Source organism: Mustela nigripes, chromosome 10, assembly GCF_022355385.1.
Source record: "Mustela nigripes isolate SB6536 chromosome 10, MUSNIG.SB6536, whole genome shotgun sequence".
NCBI lineage: Eukaryota > Metazoa > Chordata > Mammalia > Carnivora > Mustelidae > Mustela > Mustela nigripes.
Window position 1 is genome coordinate 1945291 of NC_081566.1, and position 25378 is coordinate 1970668.

The following is a 25378-nucleotide window of genomic DNA, read 5'->3' on the forward strand; positions in this document are numbered from 1 at the left end:
GAAACTCCCCTGCATGACATTTGAATGTCCTAAGAGTTCTGTTATCTTTTTTTGTAGTTATTCATTCATTGTTGGATATCTGCTCTGTTATTTCCAGTATGGACCATGCGTTTCATGCCAATACTTGGAAATTTATAATTAAGTAAGTTTTCTTTCTTTATTTTTTTGTAACATATTTTCCATATCCCAAATCTTAATTATTCCTAAGTTTTGTAGATTGCATTTAAAACATTTTGTATGGTGTGTATAAATAATGTTTACTGACACTGCTGTCTTGATTAATCCAGATACTGTACACAGAGCTCCCGAACCAAACTGGGCCTCTTTAATCTGCTACTTCTAAAACTTAAAAAGTTCTACTTTGTTACTAATACTTTTTTTCTTTTTCAAGATAGTATTTAAATTCAAGTCTGTTAACATACAGTGTATTACTCATTTCAGAGGTAGAATTTAGTGGTTTTTCCCTTGCATGACGCCCAATGCTCATAACAAGTGCCCTCCCCTCTAGCAACCCTCAGTTTGTTCCCTAGGGTTAAGAGTCTTTCATGGTTTGCCTCCCACAAGTACTTCTGAAATTGCCTTCTGCTACTGTTATTTAACCCACAAGGTATTTTATTTCCAGGTGTAGATAAATAGTTATAATTAGAGCTGAATATAATCCCTTTATTATATGCCTTTGAGTTGTTCAAGTTTAATTCCATTTATAAAGTAATTTTAGCTAGAGCATTATGAAAGGTTACCAGGGAGAGTGCCCATAGTGTTTATCAGATTCCTGGGGGTGGGAGAAGTTGGATTTGAGGTATTAAAAAATGGCTAAGAACCTCTGCTTTATACACATGCATAAAAAGTAAAGGTCAGTGTAATATTTTTAGATGTTAGATGCTTTTCTTGCACTGCCGGAAATCATTAACTTGCCAATAAGTAATAGTGGAGAGGCTCAAAGTGTCAACCCAGAGCCAGTCTGCATGTGCTTGAATCTATTCTGAAATCACTTTTTTTTTTTCTAAAGATTTTATTTATTTATTTGACAGACAGAGATCACAAGTAGGCAGAGAGGCAGAGAGAGAGGAGGAAGCAGGCTCCCTACTGAGCAGAGAGCCTGATGTGGGGCTCGATCCCAGGACCCTGGGATCATGACCTGAGCTGAAGGCAGAGGCTTTAACCCACTGAGCCACCCAGGCGCCCCTGAAATCACTCTTCTGAATGCTTGGGCAGTTTGGTTATCTTCTCTGAACCTCAGTTTGCTCATCCAAAAATGGGAGTAATTAAAATAGAGCTTTCTTGGTGGGTGTATTTTATTTATTTTTTTTTTTAATTTAATTTTTTTGAGAGAGAGCTCAAGCAGGGGGAAGGGGCATAGGGAGAGGGAGAAGCAGATTTCCTGCTGAGCAGGAAGCCTGATGTGGGGCTCAGATCCCAGGACCCTGAGATCATGACCTAAGTTGAAAGCAGGCTGTGTGTGTGTGTGTGTGTGTGTGTGTGTGTGTAGAGTGGATGCATGATTTAATTTTACTTTTGCTCTGCTAACTCAAGGCAGACTCTTAACCAACTGAACCACCATGCTCCCTCTTGGTGGGTTTATAGTGAGAATTAATTGGGTTTATCAATAGGAAATCCTAAGAACTCTGCATGGCCCATAGCCCAGCAAATGACCGCATCACCGCCTTTACCATTGAGTGTCTTCTACTCTTGTCCTCTTCCAGTTCATTTGCTAGCCAGTGTTCAGGCTGATCTTTTGAAAATGTCAGTTAGATCATGTCACTCCATCCCATTTTACTATGAGTTACAACCTAATCCTCTCTGACCTCTGCCTTCTTCCCCAGCCCATGTCTGCTGCTCTGTCCCTGCTCCTAATTCCTCAAATATCCCGAACTCTCCTACCCCAGGGCCTTCTCACCACTCTCCCTCTGCCTGGGACTCTCCTCACCTTGCTGACTCCTGCTCGTCTTTCCATTCTCAGCTGTTGCGTTCCAGCCTAGTGATCATGTTCTTTGATATTCCCACCCTGAGGATACGGTATTTTAAATCTCGCTACTTTAGCATCCTGGACTTCCTACCTTAGCATTTATCACAGCTGTAATTGATTATTCTTAAGATTATTTAATGTTCTCTCTTGTGCTGGAGCAGATGTTCCATGCAGACAGAGCAGAGATCGTGTCTTCATTCACTTTTCCATCCCCAGGGCATAGCAGAATACCTGGAACTTTAGTAAGAGTTCAAATAGTATTTTATAAGGAGAAGTAAAAAAGTAGCCACTTAATAAGCTAACATGACAGCTTCAGAGGTAACATCAGCACGTCTTAATTATGCCATGCCCAATATATATGACACATTGTGATTTTTACATGTTACTTTAAGTCATATTTTTATGGACCTGTGTTACTTGATGTGTTCCTTGTGATTGTGTTCTTTTCTTTTTATTCATTTAGGCAGAGCCTTAAGCACCAGTCGGTTATAAAAAATCAGCTGAAACACAGAGATATAATTGCCAGCTTGTGTGAAGACATTCTTTTCTCCTTCCATTCTTGTTTACAGTTAGCTGAGCAGATGACACAGTCAGAGGCACAGGTAAAATACAGTCTAATAGCACATTGAACAGTGGCTCTATTCATTTGGCAGTTACTAAATCTCATTTGAATCTATGGATCAGTTTACCTAAAAGGGTTGTAATTTGTTGTTGTTGTTTTTTTGATGTAAGATTATTTACAGCCCATAATTATTTTTCATCCCAAACATTGCATTAGACTCCTACCTACTCTTATTCTCTCTAGAAACTAGCTGTCTCCTGCCTAGCCCCCCTTTTTATGTAATAACTGGTTGTCAAGGCATTCTCTTCAGAATCCTTTCATTCTTTTCTACCCTAGGTCAAAAATCTAACTCCTTAGCTCTGTGTTTATGTAAGATTGTCTGGTACACCTGCAGTTGGCCTGTTCTTCACCAATCTATTGGAACCTGTAGTGATGTGATATGTAACTGTGTGTGTGTATCAGTGTTCTCAGATTGATGTGCACTTACATTTATTTTGATTTCAGAAAGTTTGTGTTGAATTGGCATCCCATTTATGAAAGATACTGTATTATAAAAATTTATAAGAAGTTTATTGGAAATTAATAGTTCATTTTCTTATAATAATTTATACATAGTATCTTTTGTTCTCAGACTAGCTCTTTAAATTTTATTTAACTCATAATGGCCCTAAATTGTAGCCTTAATAGTACTCAGGACCTAAGAGTTGTATATAATGATTTCAATGGGAAAATGAGTTAAATGTTTCTTCCCTATAAAGTAACAGTAACATTTCTTTCCATTGTGGACTTGCTGACAGATACGGGTAATTCCTTTGTATCTGTGCTTGTCCCCAACCAGCCGCTGTGGGCATGGATGTGTAAGGGTTCCTCCCTTTCCGAAACACTGGTTGTAATTGTTAGGGCAGAGGTGATATGAAAGGACTAACCCAAGGGGAAGATGGAATTTTGAAGAGGAGTTCGGAAGGAACTCAGGAGTAGTTTTAAGAAGGGGCTCAGCTTTTCCTTCTTGCCTCACTTTCTTTTATTTGTTCTCCCCTTACATCCTTTCTTTTCTACCCCCACTTCCTGTTATCAAGTCCCCTTGCCAGTTCCCCTCACCCTTCTGTAAGGAGGAGGCTTTTGGCGGAGTATCTTGTGTCAGGGCAGGAAGGTTGTTCCTTCTTCACTTTAAGCCTATACATCTGCATTCTCAACCTTGACCTCCTTTTTTCCCAGTTTCCTTCTTGCTTAACCGGACCCCACAGACTTTCCAGCTAGTGCTGGAGAGAAGATCAGAAGAGATGCAGGGTGGGAGACACATGAGGAGAGCCCAGGCAGTAGAGTAGTGGAAGAGAGAAGAGAAGTCCTGGGGCTGCCTGACCAGGGTGGCTGTTTGCACATGAAGTATCTAAGTTTAACTTATATAATCGCTTGAATGTAGAAATCAAAGAATTTACAATATAAACTTTCCTAACTGTTTAAGCAAATTTTCATGTTTTTCCTTGTGAAAATGTGGGACTGGTGGAGAGACCAGTACTACTCACTGTCCATTGCCTGAAATGGACAAGATGGTCTGTTTGGTTTCTCCATTCTGAACTCTAAATTCTGAGCCGCAACGCCCTCTGCCGTTCACTATTGATATTTATTGAGGAGTCGAACCATTATCTTAAAAGTCTTCCAAGAAGTTTTCTCACTTTATTTAAAAAAAAATCAAAATAAAACTTTTCAAAATAATAGCATCTATGCTAATTATGAAAGCATACAGATGTATCAGTCCCAGTATTCGGTTCCTAGAACTTCCATAAGAAATTACCACAAATTGGATGCCTTAAAACAACAGAATTTATTCTCTCACAGTTCAGAGGAGAGAAATCTGAAATGTCTCAGGAGGACCGTGTTCTTTTAAAGCTCTAGGGTAGAGTCTGCTCCATGCCATTCTGTAAGTTTCTGGTGTCCTTGGCATTCCTTGGCTTCCAGCTGGAGAGCCCCGCTCTGTCTTCATCATCATGTGCTGTTCTCTCCCTGAATCTTCACACCATCTTCTTACAAGGACACCAGGCGTATGGAATTGAGGATATACCCTACTCCAATGTAGTTTCAGCCTACCTAGTTATATCTGTAATGGCCCTGTTTCCAAATAAAGTCACTAAAGTACTGGGGATTAAGGCAATAACATATCCTTTTGGGGGATACAGTTTAACGTCTAACAGCTGTAAGATTGGCATTTATTCTCTATTAAGTCTTGAACATGGTTTCAGAAAGAGAATACTGTATTAGATTGTTTAATGTATAGTTTTTTCTTAATTTTTTTAATTAACATATAATGTACTATTTGCCTCAAGGGTACAGGTCTGTGAATCATCAGGCTTACACACTTCACAGCACTCACCATAGCACATTCCCTCCCCAGTGTCCATAACCCCACCCCCCTCTCCCTACCTCCCTCCCACAGGCAACCCTGAGTTTGTTTTGTGAGATTAAGAGTCTCTTATGGTTTGTCTCCCTCCTGATCCCATCTTGTTTCATTTTTTTCCTTCCCTATCCCTCAATCCCCCTGCCCTGTCTCTCAAATTCCTCCTATCAGAGAGATCATATAATACTTGTCTTTATCTGATTGACTTACTTTGCTCAGCATAATACCCTCTAGTTCCTTCCACGTTGTTGGAAGTGGCAAGATTTCACTTATTTATTTATTTATTATTTAAAAAAAAAGATTTTTATTTATTTATTTATTTGACACAGAGAGGGAGAGAGAAATCACAGGTAGGCAGAGCAGCAGGCAGAGCAGAGAGCCTGATGCAGCGCTTGATCCTAGGATCCTGAGATGATGATGTCAGCCGAAGGCAGAGGCTTAACCCACTGAGCAACCCAGGCGCCCCTAGATTTCATTTCTTTTGATGGCTGCAGAGTATTCCACATATATATAGCGCATATATATATACACACATACATGCATACATACCACATCTTCTTTATCCATTCATCTGTTGATGGACATCTAGATTCTTTCCATAGTTTGGCTATTGTGGCCATTGCTACTATAAACATTTGGGTGCACATACTCCTTTGGATCACTACATTTGTATCTTTAGGGTAAATACCCAGTAGTGCGATTGCTGGGTTGTAGGGTTGCTCTATTTTCAACTTTCTGAGAAACCTCCATGCTGTTTTCCAGAGTGGCTACCAGCTTGCATTCCCACCAACAGTGTAGGAGGTTTCCCCTTTATCTGCAACCTTGCCAACATCTGTTGTTTCCGACTTGTTAATTTTAGCCATTCTGACTGGTGTGTGGTTTTGATTAGTATTTCCCTGATGCCGAGTGTCGAGCACTTTTTCGTGTGTTTGTTGGCCATCTGGATGTCTTTGCAGAAATGTCTGTTCATGTCTTCTGCCCATTTCTTGATTGGATTATTTGTTCTTCGGGTGTTGAGTTTGGGTGTTGAGTTGAGTTTGGATACAAGCCCTTTATCTGATATGTCGTTTGCAAATATCTTCTCCCATTCTGTCAGTTGTCTTTTGGTTTTGTTGACTGTTTCCTTTGCTGTGCAAAAGCTTTTGATCTTGATGAAGTCCCAATAGTTCATTTTTGCCCTGGCTTCCCTTGCCTTTGGTGATGTTCCTAGGAAGAAGTTGCTTCGGCTGAGGTTGAAGATGTTGCTGCCTGTGTTCTCAAGGATTTTGATGGATTCCTTTCTCATATTGAGGTCGTTCATCCATTTTGAGTCTATTTTTGTGTGTCATGTAAGGAAATGGTACAGTTTCATCTTTTTGCATGTAGCTGTCCAATTTTCCCAGCACCATTTGTTGAAGGGACTGTCTTTTTCCATGGGACATTCTTCCTGCTTTGTCAAAGATTAGTTGACCGTAGAGTTGAGGGTCCATTTCTGGGCTCTCTTTTCTGTTTCATTGATCTATGTGTCTGTTTTGTGCTGGTACCATACTGTCTTGATGATGACAGCTTTGTAATAGAGCTTGAAGTCTGGAATTGTGATGCCAGCTGGCTCTTCAAGGTCTTTTCTGGTTCCCTATAAATTTTAGGATTATTTGTTCCATTTCTTTGAAAAAAATTGATGGTATTTTGATAGGGATTCCATTAAACGTGTAGATTGCTTTAGGTAGCATAGATATTTTCACGAGATTTGTTCTTCCAATCCATGAGCATGGAATATTTTTCCATTTCTTTGTGTCTTCCTCAGTTTCTTTCATAAGTACTTTTTTCTGAGTATAGATTTTTTGCCTCTTTGGTTAGGTTTATTCCTAGGTATCTTATGGTTTTGGGTGCAGTTGTAGATGGGATTGACTCCTTAATTTCTCTTTCTTCTGTATTATTGTTGGTGTATAGAAATACAAGTGATTTCTGTGTATTGATTTTATATCCTGACACTTTACTGAATTCCTGTACAAGTTCTAGCAGATTTGGAGTGGAGTCTTTTGGGTTTTCCACATAGAGTATCCTATCATCTCCAAAGAGTGATAGTTTGAAGACTTCTTTGCCATTCAGATGCCTTTCATTTCTTTTTGTTGTCTATTTGCTGAGACTAGGACTTCTAGTACTATGTTGAATAGCAGTGGTGATAGTGGACATTCCTGCCATGTTCTTGACCTTAGGGGAAAGCTCTCAGTTTTTCTCCATTGAGAATGATATTTGCTGTGGGGTTTTCATAGATGGCTTTGATGATACGGAGGTATGTACTCTCTATCCCTACATTTGAAGAGTTTTGATCATGAAAGGATGCTGTACTTTGTCAAATGCTTTTTCATCATCTATTGAGAGTATCATATGGTTTGTTCATTCTTTTATTAATGTATCGTATCACATTGATTTGCAGATGTTGAATCAACTTTGCAACCCAGGAATAAATCACTTGGTCATGGTGAATAATCCATTTAATGTAGTGTTGGATCCTATTGGCTAGTATTTTGGTGAGAATTTTCTCATCTGTGTTCATCAAGGATATTGGTCTATAATGCTCTCTTTTGCTGGGGTCTTTTGTCTGGTTTTGGGATCAAGGTAATGCTGGCCTCATAAAATGAGTTTGGAAGTTTTCCTTCCATTTTTATTTTTTGGAACAGTTTCAGGAGAATAGGAATCAATTCTTCTTTAAATGCTTGGTAGAATTCCCCTGGGGAAGCCATCTGGCTCTGGGCTCTTGTTTGTTGAGAGGTTTTTGATGACTGTTTCAATCTTGTTACTGGTTATGGGTCTGTTCAGGTTTTCTATTTCTTCCTGGTTCAGTTTTGGTAGTTTATATGTCTCTAGGAATGCATCCATTTCTTCCAGATTGTCTAATTTGCTGGCATATAGTTGCTCATAATGTGTTCTTATAATTGTATTTCTTTGGTGTTGGTTGTGATCTCTCCTCTTTCATTCACGATTTGATTTATTTGGGTTCTTTCTGTTTTCTTTTCGATAAGTCGGGCCAGGGGTTTATCAATCTTATTAATTCTTTCAAAGAACAGCTCCTAGTTTTGTTGATTTGTTCTTCGGTATTTTTGGGTTTCTATTTCATTGATTTCTGCTCTGATCTTTATTATTTTTCTTGTGCTGCTGGGTTTAGGCTTTCTTTTCCATTCTTTCTCCAGCTTCTTTAGGTGTAGGGTTAGGTGTGTATTTGAGGCCTTTCTTGTTTCTTGAGAAAGACTTGTATCGCTATGTATTTTCCTCTCAGGACTGCCTTTGCTGTGTCTCACAGATTTTGAACTGTTGTGTTTTTATTATCATTTGTTTTCATGAATTTTTTCAGTTCTTCTTTAATTTCCTGGTTGACCCATTCATTCTTTAGTAGGATGCTCTTTAACCTCCATGTATTTGGGTTCTTTCCAACTTTCCTCTTGTGGATGAATTCTAGCGTCAGAGCATTATAGTCTGCAAACATGGAGGGAATGATCCCAGTCTTTTTGTACTGGTTGAGACCTGATTTGTGACTCAGGATGTGATCTATTTTGGAGAATATTCCATGTGTACTAGAGAAGAGTGTGTATTCTGTTGCTTTGGGATGTCAAAGTAAAAGCTCTAGATTTAATCAGTATGCTTAATAATGTCAAAGTAAAAGCTCTAGATTTAATCAGTATGCTTAGTAATGAACTAAAAGTAATCCTTCAACCAAACTAATCCTTTCAGTCCTTTGGTTGAAGGATTGCAAAGGAAAATTCCACAGTTTTCCCTTGAATGAGAAAGAAAAATTGAAAGCAGGCAAACATGGTAAGTGTGTGTCACTGGCCATTTATTTAATACGCATTTCCAGAGATCTTATTCTGTGTAAGCCACGTTTTCTGTCCTCAACAATTTACAGTCTAGGCTGGGAGAAAAACAAACAGGTACTTAGAGAATGGTGTGATCTTTGAAGAACTTGATGTTGGCTAATGGGAGTAAAGTTAGGAACCCAATCATGGAGTCAGGGAAGATTTCTTGTGATACAACACCTAAGCCTAAGATTTCTTATTGAGTATATTACATGGTCAACATAGATTCATTTTTAATGTCCATAATTTTAAGCTTCTATAACTTTATAAGAAAATTTATGTTTATTTAAATTCACAGAAAGTGAATTTTCATCTAACCAATTTCTGGTGAGGAAATTTAACTATTTCAAATATTGTCAATAAAAATAAAAAAGGGTCATATTTGATTAATGGACCATCCAGTGCTGTTTTGATTGGTTTACTTAAGGTTTTGCTATATTGGAAAGAAATCAAGCATAGTTAACATTAAAGTTACTTCATATGAAATTATTCTCAGAATTAAAGACAGTAAGGTATCTATTTGACTTAATTTTATGGTACTAATTTAAGCTTTTTGGATTATAGTGTGTATTAACACCTTGGAGTGACAAAACAACACACATTTATTGAGTTAAGTTGCCCAGTGTCAGACACTTTAAAACTCAAACTGTAGTATAAGCCACACATTGCAATCTTAGAGAGAGGTTTAATAGCTTTCCCAAGGTATGTAGTAGTTGTAGTGGGGCTGGGGTTTCAGTGCAGGCAGGATGACTCCATAGTCTCTATCTCCCCTGCATACACTGAGCCACTGTTTTATTAGTTTATAAATCTGATACCTACTCACAAAACCCTCACACATTACAGTAAGATTTAATATGCAAAGTGAAATCCTACTTTTATCTTTATAGTGAGATCCACAGGGAAAGTTTTGACTTATTTTTGTGGGGTTAGGGAGCAAATACTAACACAACACACAGTTTTAAATAATTCTAGGATTATATACATATTGTTTTACAGCTTGATTTTTTAATGAATTATCTTAGGGCTTTCTGTGTCTAGGAAGATACATCTACCCAATTCTTTATAACAGCTCTATGCAATTACAGTTTATGAAAATACCTTGAATTTTTTGACAGATACTTCATTCATTTCAGTTTTCACTATATAAAAATGTTGCATTACATTTCTGTGCTGTCTAGTGTTTCTGTAGGATATATTTCCAGAAGTGGGACTGCTACTGGATCAAGGGAGTTCAACACTTTAGCTTTTAATAATAATGCAATGAGTGTATTATCTGATGCTCCTAGGAATGGTAAAACAAAGTGCCTGTTACTTCACTTCTTTAGCAACTTTGGGATACTATCAGCTTTTTTCATATTTGCTAATCAAATAGCCTACCCCCCCTTTTCCTCAAAAGATATATAATTAGGTTATAATTTGAATTTTTTCAGTATTAGTTTATTGACAGTTTATATTTGTGAACTGTCTTCTCATATCTTTTTCCTGTTTGCTTTCATATCTCATTCTTGTATTGATTTGAGACTTTTTTCTTTTGACACTTCATTTCCATATAGCTAAGAGCAATAAGGTATTTAAATTTCTTTCACTTTCAGATCAACCAGGAATGATCACCTACCTCTTTTTTGCTTTATAACTTAAGATTTCTTTTCAGTAGAGCTTGTTTTTTTAAAGATTTTATTTATTTATTTGACAGAGAGAGATCACAAGTAGGCAGAGAGAGGAGGAAGCAGGCTCCCTGCTGAGCAGAGAGCCTGATGCAGGACTCGATGCCAGGACCCTGAGATCATGACCTGAGCTGAAGGCAGCAGCTTAACCCATTGAGCCACCCAGGCACCCTAGAGCTTAATTTTTTGAAATATCTGTCATTTGGTGTTTGTGTTGCTTCTAACAGTTCAGAGAAGAGTTAGGTTTGCTTGGAAAATGTTTATACTCTGTTTATTAACAGATCTTCTTAGAAAATATTGTCTCATAAGTTTAGCTGATTTCATATTCTTTTCTTGTTATGCTTTCTTTTTTCCTTTTTTTGGAACAGGATAATGCTGACTATAAATTATTTCAGAAAACACTCAAATTGTGTCGTTTCTTTGCGAACTCTCTTTTGCACTATACTAAGGTAAGGCTTATTTTTTTATAATGTGTAAATGTGAAATCCACAATAAATTCTGAATTGTCCTGCTTTTGTCATTACCACCAAAAACAATATTTTGAAGTTATTTTGTCAAGAATATATTTTATGTTTCTTTTTAAAATATTAAATGTTGAACATCTGTTACATCGGTAAGTATAAATATAAATAAAATTACTTATATAAGCACAAGTCAGTTTTCAGAAGGTAATTCAGTTTGGCTTTGAATACTGTTTATAAATTCTACCGTAGTTTAAATTTTTAAATTGTTGACATGTTCAAAGGTTTAAAACTGTATACTGATTTTAAGAACACTTGCATATTGGGGAGTCATTAGGATAGCAGTGATAGTTGAAGATACATGAATAGAGTAGGTAAGTTATCAAGACAGATTATTTGGAGAGAAGAGCAGAGAATGCTTAGAGCAGCCAGTCAAAGAAATATCATTAGTAATGCATATTGATGATTAAGAAAAAATACTCTGTCCCTGTTGAATTTGTCTTTAACTTGTCTTCCTTGCTGTGGAGGAGGAGATAAAGATCTCCAGTGACTCTCCTACGGTCAGGGTTCTGTGGCAGGCACGCTGACTTCTGACATGTCACCGGCCTTTCCGTGTGCTCCCGAGCTGGACCTGCTGGGCGGCTGCCGCTTTGTAGTCGGCTGCTCGGACCCTGGCCCCTGCTTAGCGGGGTGGGTACATCAGTGGCAGGGCCCGTAGAGAGGGTGCTGGCACCAATGGCACTTAATGGGTACTTGCCCATCTGATACTTGTTTGGTATGTAGGAGGCAAAATTGTGCCGAATTATGCCATTTTAAATCAGTCCTTTTCTATCAAAAGAATCTTTAATTTTAAAAAGTTAATGAGAGCTTTTTTCTACATCCTATAATACAGTAAGAACTATTTGTTTTACTCCTAAGAGGTAGCCTCGCTGTAATGGAGCAATCACAGCTGTACTTGGATCCTAGCCTTGTTTTTGTTTTGTGACTTGATCAAGTTACTTGATACATTAGCTTTCTTTTCTGTCAAATGGGGTAATAATGTCATAAGATTTTTGAGAGGGCTAAAGTGAAATAAAGTGATACTCAAGTCACTTGCTGCATGTCTGCCGAGCACTTAGTAAGTGTTCAGTACGTGAGAGCTGCTGACTGTGGTCATAGTGATAGTTTTAGTGGTAAATGAGACGCTTAGCCTTATCCTCCTTTTTATTCTCCTGCAAGAACCTTTTTGTGTTTTTTTTTTTTAATGTGGCACCTCCAGGATTTTATTTTATTTTGCATGTCTTTGTGAGAAGATAGATATGCATTAGAAAAGCACGGTGCATACAAAGAATGAATAGAGTTGTTTTATTTTAGGAATTCCTTCCTTTACTTTCTGATTCTTGCTGTACACTGCACCAGCTTTATCTTCAGATACACAGGTAAGAAGAACGCCACGTCATGGTTAAAACGGTTCAAGTAGCAATAATCGCGCCTCGGATAAACCTCATTGGCTACGATACTGCCACTGCGCAAAGCTGTCATGGTTAAAACGTAATGTGACATTTGAACCATGCAAACTTTAAGTGTATGCCATTTAACATAAAACACCTGAGTAGTTTTTTACTGTTTTAGTAAATTTTTATCTGCTTGCTTAAAATAATTGGGAGATGGAAGCTTTTAAAGAGTAGCTTCCATGTGAGTTTTACTTACCTTTGTATTCTTAACTAGTACCTAATGCCTGCGTGATGAACTACTGGTGTGGTGATAAATACCAGAGGCCGGGATAAGAAGGTTCTATGTATGTAGATATATTGCTTTTTTATCTTTTAACTTTTTATTTTACTTCTGTGAGATTTAAGTCTAGTAGTAATTAACTCCATCTCAGAAAAAAATGTAAATTACAGAAAAGTATCATAATTTAGATAGGAGCTAGTAATATGTGAGATTGACAATTACCTCCAAGGAGCCCTCAGTTGACACTAAAATACTTGGTCATCTCATTTGTCCAGCAGTCCTCTCTAGTCGCCTAGACAGCTTTTTGCATACTTCTCCCTCCTTAAACTTCCCACATCTCTCACACCTTCTCCCTGTCCCCCATTGTCAGTTCATGTCGTCACTGTGTATGTCACTAAGATGGAAGCATGACTTCCTCCGCACGTTGACTGCTCTCCCTGTGTCTCGGCCCATGTGCTCCCCGTTCCCGGGAACGGGCTGTGCGCCTGCCTGAGGCCAGCCCCTCCGAGGGTGCATTGGTTCATCCGCACTGACAAGCTCAGGGACCTCACTCGAGCAATCGTTCCCTTTCCCTCTTGCATCACCAGTCTAACCCCCCAGCTGGGTCGTTCTTGTCAGCGTAGCAGCGTGCTGTGATCTCTAGGAACGCCGAACATAATCTCACGATTCCATATCCTCCTCCAAACACCTTCCCGTTCTTTGCTTCTGTTTACAACAGAACTCCTGGGATTTGTCTGTCTGTACTACTGTCTGTACTTTTTTTTTCTTGAGACCATTCTAGTTAGGCTTTCCATTTCTCCACGTGACCAAAACCCCTCTTGTCAAGTTCCTCAGCGACATCCACACTGCTGCATCCCGTGGTCAGTTTTCAGCCTCGTGTTATGTACCTGTCTGAGCACTTGACCCTTCCTCTCGAACTCTTTCTTCCGTTGGCCTCTAGGAGACCGCTCTGTCTTCTTCTGAACTCATTGGCTGCTTCTCCTTAGCAGGTTCCTTGTCTCCCTCACTGAAGTCGGGAGTGCCTCAGTGACTAGTTCTCAGGCCTCATTGATCTCTTACTGGTCATTTCGTCTCACAGTGTTAAATTCATCTCCCCTTTTAATGTCTAACTCTGCCAGTCACGGTGTCTGAACTCAAGTTCACCCAGACGGAACTCTTGATTCCCAGCCATTCCATCTCTCCCGCCAACAGAACCTGCTTCCCGGTAGCATCCTCTTCTCAGTTTGAATGACAACTCTGACGTGGCCTGGGTAGCGCAGTTGGTAAAACATCTGACTCTTGGTTTTGGCTCGGGTCATGATCTCAGGATTGTGAGGCTGAGCCCCATATTAGGCTCCGTGCTCAGGGGAGAGTCTGCTTGAGATTCTCTCTCCCTTTCACTGCCCCCCGCCGCACCCCAATAAGTAAATGGCAGCTCTAGTCTTCAAATTGAGCAGGCCTAAAAAACCTTGCTGTCATATCTGACATTTTCCCTTGTTCTCGTATCCACATGTCATCCATTAGCCTGTCGTCAGTATCACACCCTTTAACTGTGTGTTCGCTGTGTATGCGCACCCCAGCGCGGCCACTCACCACCAGAACTCGCATCCGATGCTGTCCACTACTGGGTTCTTGCCTGGGCTTCCACAGAGATCCTGCCCACTCTCTGCCTTCCCCCTTGCCTTCCTCTATTCTGTTGGCCATCTGGTACCCAGAGTGAGTGGGAAGACATCAATGAGATCATGGAACTTCTCTGTACAAACCCACCAATGATCTGGTATACAAACAATTCAGTGGGATTTTCTGTCCACATTAACCTTCTTTCTTTCTTTTTTTAAGATTTTATTTATTTATCAGAGAGAGAGAGGGGGAGAGAGTGAGCACAGGCAGACAGAATGGCAGGCAGAGGCAGAGGGAGAAGCAGGCTCCCCGCCGAGCAAGGAGCCCGATGTGGGACTCGATCCCAGGACGCTGGGATCATGACCTGAGCCCAAGGCAGCTGCTTAACCAACTGAGCCACCCAGGCGTCCCCACATTAACCTTCTTTAACTTTTTTCTCCATGGCACTTACTAACATCTGTCATATTATGGACTTACTTGCTTATTTATTTGCTCACTGCCCCCCTTCATTAGCATGTGAACTTCATAAAGGCAGTGACCTTGTGCATTCTGTGCACTACTTTGTTTCCTGCTCCTGGAACAGAGCATGGCACTAGAGAGGAATTTCTCAGGTATCCTCAAGTTAAAAATCCTCAAAATAAAATGGCAAAAAGTAACAAATACATCAAAATACAGGTTTTTATTTTACTTCACATAGGTTTGACTAAAGTTTCATTTCAAGTCTATTAACTAAGACAGGCTGTCACGAAAAAGTCCTTGCATCTTCCTCCAGGACTAGTAAACAGTTTAATCCTTGCAAAGCATCACAAGCAATGTTTGTGAGCATTAATTCATAGCAAATGGAGCATCCTGCTTTATTTTAAAACAACTTTTAACAGAAGCGACTGAGCCAGAATTTATCAGAGATATCTTTCTATATATAGTATTTTTATTGGTTATTTGGTAGTCATATGTACATAGTCTTTTTTTATTTTTTTTTTAAAGATGTATTCATTTTTATTGTAGAGCGAGAGAAAGCAGGTAGAGGGGCGGAGGGAGAGGGAGAGAGAAAAAAATCTCTGGCGGACCCTCTGCTGAATGTGGAGCCCAACACAGGGCTTGATTGCAGGACCATGAGATCATGACCTTCAGCCCAAATCGAGAGTCAGACACTTAACCAACTGAACCACCCAGGCGCCCCTTCACGGTCCTTTTGTAAGGACACTGCTGTCAAAATGGTGTTAAAATGCATCAAAACAATACCAAAGATTTGTCTAAAATTATAAACTTCTAATTTTGTGGAATTATAGTCATGTATTTAGTTTGGGGGTCTTTATATAATTGTGGTATCAATTTAGTACTTTGAATTTTGTTTTATAAAATACATGCTGTGTGTATTCTTTATATATTTTCAGTGCTGGAAGAAGGTCAGTTTAGAGTACTTATGTCTACCTAAATTAGAAGATACCTGTTAATGGACGTATTTTTTCCCTCCCCTTTCCAGCAAATTTCCTCCAAGCCTATACGCTGCCAGGATCTCTAAAGCACAGCAGGAGGAAATAGCAGGCACTTTCCTAGTTACACTGGACCCACTCATCAGTCAGCTTCTCACATTCCAACCTTTCATGCAAGTGGTTTTAGACAGTAAATTAGGTAAGCTTCAAGACTGTTTTGATTTTAAATCATCTAATAATTACAACTTGTTAGAGACAAGGTTATTTCCCTTACGTAATCATTCTTTTTAAAATTTCTTCTGCTTTTCTTTAAATGAAATTCCAAAAAGCAGTTACGCCTCTGACTTCTTTACGCATCACAGTCAGATTTCTGTTGAAAATATGTAGAGTATATTTTTACCAATTTGTTGTGACTTACTGAGTATGTTTTTGTTACCTGCAAGAGCTGCCATGTGACCTACAGCTCCCACAGTGTCTCCTGCTGGTTGTCATCATGGATAAGCTGCCGGCCCAGCCCGACCACGTGCAGGCGCTGTGGTGCACGGAGAGCCGGCTCTCGGACGCTGCGGCCAGGTAGCAGACGCGGCGGTTTACATCCGGTCGCCTTACAGTCCTTTGGACTGATCTTGACATTGAAGTTTCTGGTTACATCAGATATTCTAGTTAGTAATTCCTGTGTAGGCCTCATATATTGCTACTTTATAAATATAAACATATAAATCTATAAGATGCTAAAAATATATCCGTTTTGTTTAGTGTTTTAGAAGCTTTTGTGTAGACTTAGTGTTATAAATGTTGAGTGTAATAGGGTAGATGTATTTGCTAACATTCCAAGATGAGCTCTGATAAACACAGTGTTGGATTCCGCAAGTTCTCTCCCGGGAAGTATCACTCCTCGTATTCATCTCCCTCGCCGCTGCCAGGCTGCAGCAACTCGCTGTACGCGTGATTGCTGGGCCCTGGCGTTCACCCTTTCCTTGTGCCCCTGTGTGCGGTAGCAAGTCGCCTCGTGGAGCCCGGCTGTGGGCTCCCGCCCCTCCCTGCACAGACACGCGAGCCCGATGCCGTCCGGTCCAGCTCTGCCTCCACATCTGTCCGTCTGCCGCTGCAGTCCAGCGTCGCTCCGCGTCCTGTCACTGGCACACTCGTTCTCTGCACATGCCGCGCTCTGGGCACACTGCTGTTCACACCCGTCTCTCCTCGTGCTTTGTCGTCTTCGCCTCTTTATTTCTGCCTGTTTCTGATTTGTTGTTTAAATCCTCTATGAAGATTTCGCAAAACTATTTTAATCTTAAAGTGGCCCCTCTGTCTGACTTACACCTCTTTTCTATATGATAGCTAATATCTATTTAAATTTCAGGTTCCTTGATGAATTTTGTCTTTGTGTAGTTCAGTACTATGATAAACATTTGGTAAATGATAAAAAGCAAAAATACAGGAAAAAATTTTTCTCCTTTAAAGAATTTCTCTAACAGTGACTATATTTTTATTTTTATGGTTATACGTTCACACATACTGGAAACTGTCATTGATCCATACTTCTTGAGACATTTTGCTTTGGGAAAATACCCCCCCTCCATATGCCATATTATTATCGTACCTGCTAAATGTTAAATGTGAGGAGTGTCGGGTGCAGTGTTCTCCGTTTCCCTGCAGGGTATCTCTGTTCAGAGCTGTTTTCTGCAGTTTTGAGCAGTGTGCCGGTGAGCTCTCTCTGCCTGTTCATCTGCGAGGAGTACAGAGTAAAGGGCAAGTGGACGTCGCCGTCACCCTGTACCAGCACGTTTGTGTTCATCTCTGTGCATTTATCACTTCCTTTCCTCCCTCCTTGTTCCCCGAACTGGTGAGTTCGTCACCTGCCGGGCCGCGCTCAGGCCGTCCCTCTGCTTTTCACCAAAATGTCTGGTTTCCATACGGAGGAAAGGAGTAGTTAATGTGTATTCTTTTCGAATGTTCTCTCAATTTGTACCTTTTACCCTTTGATTCAGTTATGTCTTAGGAAATGGTAATCCTAGAGTCCTGTAGTCCTCAGATACAATGGCTAGCTGAAACATTTGAGAAAGCATTTTGGGTGGCAAGATCTAGAAAGAGTGAAAAGTGTTGAGATTTTACCTGATTCAGTTTCATGTCTATCTCCTATAGATCTTAGGCATAATGTTGATTTTCTTTAATGGGATTAAAGTAGAAAATAAGTTGATAAAATTGTAGGGAAAGAATTCTTAAAATTTACATAAGGATCAATATCATTTGAGATATTTTACAGTGGTTAAGATTTTTTGGATCCTAATGACTGAGTATCACATTTAAAATCACTTTTGACTCTTCATAACCCAATGCTTACTATATAGCAGGTGCTCATTAAATGCAGAAGGAATGGTGTTATGGATTCTTTCAGATACTAGAAAGTTGAGCCTTCTCACCGAGGTTCTTTTTGTTACTTGGATTGTGATGGTGTTTTATTGTTTTGAGAAATGTATTGTAATAATGTATCATGAACTTTGTTTTTCATTAGGATGTTGCTCTGTTGAATGCTGTGCTCAGTGCTAATATGATCACGTCTCTGTTAGCTATGGATGTGTGGTGCTTCCTTTCCCGGTACAATGTGCTTTTTTGGTTTTTGGATTGATTTATAGTAGTAATTGACAGTAAATGATGTTTTATACTTGGAAGTTTATAGAAAAATTTTGTCTCGATAATCCCTTAGTAGCTCCTCAAAATGGTTTGATTTCGTATCATAGTATTAAATCACGAACCAGGCTCCCTCTTTCCTTCTATGGTTGAAGTCAATAAGTAACTGTTGCTTAGGTGGTTTTGTCTATTGTGGTGTTCCTTGGCCATGGAGAAATTGCAGCTTAGAATATTTATTTGCTTTTTGGAAGTTCATCTCCTTGGTTTTCTGAATACTTGTAAAAATTATTTTGGAAAGATAATCTTCTCTTGTATCACAGATACGGGACTGCTGAACTCTGTGCGCACCATGTCACCATAGTGGCTCAGCTGGTGAGTAGAATTACAAGGTCTAAAATAATCCCTTTATAGGCAGTTCATTTAGGGATATGATAATCTTGAAGAATGTGACTATCAAAAGGACGGATAGTATGATAGCTAAATTTTTTTGACAGTTTCTTTCCTGTCCCTTAATGTTGATGCTGTTGAGAAAGATGTGCCAGAAACTGTCAAAACTAGGGAAATTGTTTCATACTGTCAAAATCTTACAGAGTTCTATTAATTGTTTTGGAAAAGAGATACTAGGTTAATGAAGAGTAAATTTTAAATTGAACACAAAGTGGAAAATAAGAAAAGAGTTAGTTTGTAATGTAATGTGGATTACTGTTTTTTTTTTTCCTTAAAGTGGCTTAGACAAGCTGCCTCTTAATTTTGTTGTCTCTCAGGATGATTTGAGAGGGACTAAATGTGACAGTGATTGATGCCTTTGGGGAAAGAAGTCATGCTTTGTAAATAGCTACAAAGAGAAAATGATGTAGTGATGATTTATTTTAATTTTTTCAATGTTGACCTTTGCTTTTAAATTCTGAGATGCTTGATATATTCCATATGATATGGACATGTTTTTGGTTTTTTTGTCCCTGGCCCAGATCTCATCTTTCGTTTCTTAGTAGCTATTATGTCATACATTTCTTAGTTTGTCGTTTAAAAATGTTGTAGACTAAATCCAGGGACGTGTGTAATAACCTCACAGCTGGAGCATATGTCTCCATGGCTAATCGTCTGGACAGTGTCCCCACTTCTAAGCCCTTAACATGTCTTGTACAAGACCGATCCAAGTAATTTTTATGTTAGATTATCTTCTTCAAATAAAATACATTTGTTTAATTAAGTAAAAGCTCTCCTAGTGTATTATGATAGGAATCGATCTCTACAATATTGAGCTTATAAAATCTTTTAATGGAGCTAATATCTAGAGTTATATTCACTTCTGCACTACTGTGCTTAGATCTTAAAAAAAATTCCATGAGTTGTCTTTGAGTAAGAAGATTAACATATCAAGTTATCATCCAAATGGTAATCCGAAATAGAAATTCCTGAGGGTTGTTTTTAAATACAATGTCAAAATTCCTTTCTCATTATAAAAGTAATCTAGGTTAATGGAAGAAAAACAAAGAAAAGCTCTAAATTAAAAATCTAAATAACTTATAATCTTCTGTCTCAGAAACTGTTCATTAAGTGCTATTTATTTTAGCATATAAAAGCTTGTAAAAGCCATGATTTTAATTCAGTCTCTCCTCTTCTGTCTTTTCCCAGATAAAGTCCTGCCCTGGAGAATGCTACCAGCTCACCAACCTGTCCATACTGTTGAGGCGACTCTTCTTCTTCATGGCCCCACCCCAGCAGGCAAGGACCGCATCTTAGTCACTGTCCTTGAGCATCTGCTGAGAAAAGGATTCAGACTCTTTGAAGGCTTCCCGCTGCCCCATTTATTCCACATTTAAATGTTGATATGACCGGAGCATCAGCTTTTGACCTATTGATTGCTTTGCTTATTGCTTTTAGATGTGTTTAGATTTTGATGTTAGAGAAAAACCAGAGCCGTACAGTGATAAAAGTGGGTTTTGCCCTGGGATTCTTGATGTAGGGGAAAGAGGCCTCAGTGTAAAACTGGGCTCAAGCCTGAATATAGCATAGCCTATTAGGGACTACAGTGAAGGAGCAACGTGTAGGTCGATGAGTGCAGATTACTAAGAGGAAAAATGTCAGGGCTACGGAGGTAGTTCTTGCTAAACTGGCAGGTCAGATTCTTGCTGGACACACACCGAGGCTGGGGGGTGTTTTCCAGATTGACTCAGCAGGATTCTTGCTAAAACTGGATGATGCTGGCCGTCAGTCGTGGTATGATTGTTGTTAAATTCCTGTATGATTCTGACGTGGACACAAGCTTGAGAACCACTAGGTTAGTGAAGGGGGTTTGAATCCTGTGGTTTGAATCTGGTCTTACTGTGACCTTGGTCACCTTACTGTGACCTCAGGGAAGTTTCCTAACTTGGTTCCCTGCCTACAGAGTGACAGGTGTTAACAATTTGAAAACTTTTGTTAGGACTTAGAGGTCATATATACAAAATATGTAGCATAGTGCCATGCTTAGAAGGATGCTCAGTAAATACTGGGAGTGCTTGCTGTTAGTTTTCTTTATTTATTTATTTGAGAGCAAGTGTGCAGAGGGTGAGAAAGAATCTCAGGCAGGCGCCACGCCCAGCACAGAGCCCGACATGGGGCTTAATCTCGCAACCCTGAGATCTGTCCCGAGCTGAAATCGAGAGTTGGTTGAGGAACTGAGCCACCCAGGTGCCCGGGGAGTTACTTGTGGATAGAGAATTTGCCTCAGGTCCGCGTCGGCCTTTCTGCCCGAGAGAGGCTGGTCGGGCTCCAGAGAAGCCATGCCGGCCTCCGAGAGAAGCCATGCCGGCCTCCGAGAGAAGCCATGCCGGCCTCCGAGCGCCTTCCTTGCAGGTTGTTCTGAGGCTGAAAGCACACTAGACCCACCTACTGGCCCCCCGGAAAATATGTAAGCGTTAATGTGCTCCCCTCCCAAACTCCCAAAGAGTTGTCTGCTGTGTATCCCTTCGAATTTTAATACCTTTTATTCTCTTCTCAAACTCTTGCGCCTGGTTCCTGGTGTGCTGTCGCTCACAGAGGGCCTGTTAACTTAGAGGCCCTTCCTAAAGGAGGAGGGTTGAGAGGGAAGGTGTCTTTGGACCTCCGGTTTCTTATTTGTTAAATGAGAGTAAAAGTATTCTTTTCCCAGGGTTGTTGTGAATTTTAACGTTTAGAATAATACAACTCAGAATGAATGACCTCTAAGTGAGATCTAGGAACTTTGATGTAAACTCCAGTTTCTGTTTAGAGATCTCTTAGATACTCCTCAGTTCGAAGTTTTTCCAGGTAATTGAGGCTATCAGGTTATGTGTGTTACAGATCTTTGAGGGGTCACATTTAATTTTTTCCTTCAGTTATCAAATACTGATTTCCTGGTCTAGTTACAGTGTTAAAATGTAAATGGACATACCTAAATTTGAATTCTTGTCTGAGAGTCCTTGGGTGTTGGTTTATCCTAACCCTGAGAGACTAACCTTCCCTAGGCAGCAGGGCGGAGATGTGGGGAGGCCTGGAACACAAGCTGCTTGAAGGGAGCACCGCACGAGCCTTCGCTCTTCTGCCGGGCTCTGCTCTTTCCCCGGCTCCCTGAAGGGAGGCGAACAGACAACAGTCGGAACTGGGCTGTGTTCTGGGCACTTCGGTTCTCGGACTTCCTGTGTCAGCCTGTAGGGTATGTGGATGATGATCATCTACAGATGAAGAAACAGCAGCTTAGGGCAGTAAAAATGTCTGCAGACTCCCCGTGATGATGGGCGAGGTGGGATCCAAGCCAGACCTCTCTCACTCCGGAAGCTGCACTTCCCACTGCCCCAGTGTCGCCTTCAGGTCCTTTTCCTGCCATTGCTTTGGGGCCTCCCCTGTGTTGGGTTGTTGGCTCTGCCTCCTAACTCCTTTGAACCACATGAAATCTGCTTGCTTTCTTTACATGCATAAAGCTTGCTCTTTCATTTTTAATAGAGATTTGTGTTTAAAATAAAAACTTGGAAACCACTGTACTAGATCATGATCCCAGAAAAAACATGTATTCTAGTAGAAGTTATAAATTTATGAACGTGCTCATAGTGAACGGTGGTACGTAATGAGCCCCCGGACGGGCCCAGATCAGGTTGTGTTGGGTGTGCATAGCTTAGAAGATCGTTTCTGGGGAGCTGCAGGCTGGGGATAGGTAGGACCAGGGGAAGCTGTTGGAGATGGAGGCACTTTCGATGCAGGCCGTAGGTTGGGCAAGGTGGAGAGGCTGCTGGGGCAGGAGTGTGGGGAGAGAGCAGGGCCTGCGGCAAAGGAAAGGAAGTAACGGAGCTGGAAATAATTATTCCTTTGCACACAAGATGGTATCTTTTTAAAAAGTGAAATAAAACCCCAGATTTTTGTATCAGTGATGTAGCATTTACATATATGAAAACAGTGAATCCCAGCATAGTGATGTTTTAATTTACAAAAAAGTGCGTGTGGTAATTGGGGGAAATGCCAGTATAAATAGGGAGATTAGAATGTGTTTCTTTTTCAATATGGAGAGAAGTTACTAGATATCCTGTTATTTCTTGAGTGTGTAACTATTGGTAGTATTTCTGTTTATAGAAACAAGCAAAAGTACAGGGTTACCTAAGAGGAAAGGATTTACTATACCTGGTTTAGGTACACTATTAGTTGTGCTACTGTTTTTATGGAAAGTAAAAAGTACAATAATTATTTGCATTTTAAGCCCACTCTTGTATTCTTTCTCTCTTCTCACTTTAAAGGAGAGAAGTTCTAATTCTCTGCGGATTACTCACTTACACTTCACTTGCTGTGGACCCCTGTTGACACTGGTGGCTTTAAATACTGAAAACTGTGTTGAGACCAGGGTTTTCAAACTCAGAATAGTAAACGGATCCCTCTTTCTACATAACAAAGTTTGTCAGTTCCTATCCTCTGTTGTCCAGGGCACCATTATTTATAATTTCTATTTTGGGGAAGGAACTAGTTCATTCACTTTCATTGGATTTTATCATAAAGAAAGGTCATGTTCAACTGATGTTTATCAGTTGGCGCAGTGCTCTTGGCTTTGATGAAGCAGTTTCGTTTTATGAATAAAGCAGCGTGTTACAATAGACACGTAGCTCCTCTAGGGTCCATTTTTCTGGCTCTAACAGCTCTAACAGATAGCCACACAATTTCCCCTTGGTTTTGATAGCTAAATATTTTCGGCTAACAAAATTCAAATATAAATATGGTATATAAAACATAGGAAGATTTCTTTGTCAAATTTAATATAGTGGGTTTTTCTTTAACATAAGAATTTGTCACTTATCAAGCAGATTTGGGATACTATAAATTCTTCTACTTAAAAATTACATTTTAATATACTTCCTAGATTATACTTAATTCAGAAATTAAGTGCAATAGTATTTTTGCTGTTTTTCTACTGGAAACTAACATTTAAACTGTTTGTGGTGTTTTTTTAAACTTTTGTGTTCTGTTTTTTGTCTGCTGATGCCTCATTTTAACAAAACAGTGCTATTTTTCTGTTAACTTGGCAAAGGCTTTGAATTATTTCAGTGGTAGAATAGATTTGCCAGCCACACTGCTCTGGGCTGATTTGTGAAACCAATTTTGTGTGTTGTCTGAGAGCAGAGCCAGCTAGCCCAGTGGAAAAGCAAACCTATGACTTTGCTTCTTTCTTTAGGTCCTGTGTTCTAGTCAGCTGAGATAACAGCCACCAGGGTTACCAGATCAGCCTTTTGGCCTATTTTGGAAAATTAACTTTGGACTCAGCTGAACAAGGTCACAAGCACAAAAGTTCTTAGGAAGATAACAGCATAAAAATAGCTGGTTGACTAATAATGAAATGCATTATTTTTAACATTTCTCAGTGTCTTCATATCGCGTTCCATTTAAACTGTGTTTTTCATTTTGCAAACAAATGCAGCAACAGCAAAAATGATGGTATGTGTTCCTCTAGTTACCATGGTCTGGTACTTGTGATATTATTACTCAGTTAAAAACTTCTTAAAAATACAAAACATGGAAGCGAATATTTAGCTTTTTGTGCATCCAGTCATCAGATTGTCTTATGTTACACTTCAATTTGTTTCAGGTGGAGTTTGTCCAGAAATTTTCCCCCAAAGCAGCAGAAAATCTGCCTCTCTGGCAGTGTATTTCCCTCCAGGCATTACCCGCTGAGCTCAGGAAAGGAGCTGTATGTGACGTCACCAGAGTTGGGATTACACGGTGTCGGGAATGGCTCAGCAGTCGTCGGACTTGGGGAGAACTTGAATCTTTGGTAAAACAAGAATTTTAATGGATTTGATTAATTTAGCAGCTATTTACTGAGCAGTGCTCAAGGTACCAGTACTAGTACTAGTACAAGGTACTGGTAATGGGCTTTTAATAAGATACGGTCTCTGCCCTCAGGTTGGAAACTAGCAGGATTTTCAGATTTCTGTTTTAAAGGGGTCCAAGAGAAACTTATTATCTTGACTGATGTAAATTATATTGGGGGGCAGGGAGACTAGTTTAAGAAACACTGGACCAAGATGAAACCTGTTATGAAGTATTTATAGTATTTTTGCTGACACATCATTAGATCAGGCAGACTTTTTTTTTTTTGCTAGGATTTTATTTATCTGCCACAGAGGAGAGAGTAAGCACAAGCGGGGAAAGGGCAGTCCGGGGAGAAGCAGGCTCCCCACTGAGCAAGGGGCCCGATGTGGGGCTCAGTCCCGGGACCCTGGGATCACGACCTGAGCTGAAGGTAGATGCTTAACCGACTGAACCACCCAGGTGCCCCAGACATGATTCTTCTATTTGATAAAGCACAATTCCCATTTTATACACATCTGTTCTGAGCCTTTATGGAACTTTTCATTTAGAATACTCGTTCTTAACATAATGACATATAAAAGAAATTCATCTGTGAGAAGTAAAAAATAACATGGTTTTTTAAAGTTTACTGAAAAAATTGACTATAGTACATGTGGTTGAATTTTCCAGTTTAGTTTCATTTCCTCCTTTGTTCATTCGTTCATCCAACGAACATATTTTGAGTGCTTTTGTGTGCCAGCCGCTGTTCCAGCCATCAGGGAACAAAAGAGAAATTTTTGTTCTCATGAGCTCGCATTGTCACTCAGCTGTGGACGGTAAAATAAGTAATCAATACGTGTAGA

General features: G+C 39.7%; 1 protein-coding gene and 1 pseudogene across 2 annotated transcripts in view; one reads left to right on the top strand and one right to left on the bottom strand.

Moving 5' to 3' along the window:
• The window catches only part of FIRRM (FIGNL1 interacting regulator of recombination and mitosis), a 46139-nt gene that overhangs the window by 10321 nt on the left and 10440 nt on the right, over positions 1–25378 (top strand). Inside the window, exons 7-17 of one of the 2 annotated variants that reach the window (XM_059412413.1) lie at positions 58–142; positions 2430–2568; positions 10783–10863; positions 12229–12293; positions 15671–15819; positions 16064–16193; positions 17277–17463; positions 18133–18215; positions 18569–18620; positions 19884–19973; positions 24310–24495. In XM_059412413.1, the coding sequence (XP_059268396.1) occupies positions 58–142; positions 2430–2568; positions 10783–10863; positions 12229–12293; positions 15671–15819; positions 16064–16193; positions 17277–17463; positions 18133–18215; positions 18569–18620; positions 19884–19973; positions 24310–24495 (1247 nt within the window). Of the gene's footprint in view, positions 1–57; positions 143–2429; positions 2569–10782; positions 10864–12228; positions 12294–12555; positions 12653–15670; positions 15820–16063; positions 16194–17276; positions 17464–18132; positions 18216–18568; positions 18621–19883; positions 19974–24309; positions 24496–25378 lie in introns of those variants that run through there. The other variant, XM_059412414.1, reaches the window with a different exon arrangement.
• On the bottom strand, positions 12210–12391 carry LOC132026367 (U4 spliceosomal RNA; annotated as a pseudogene).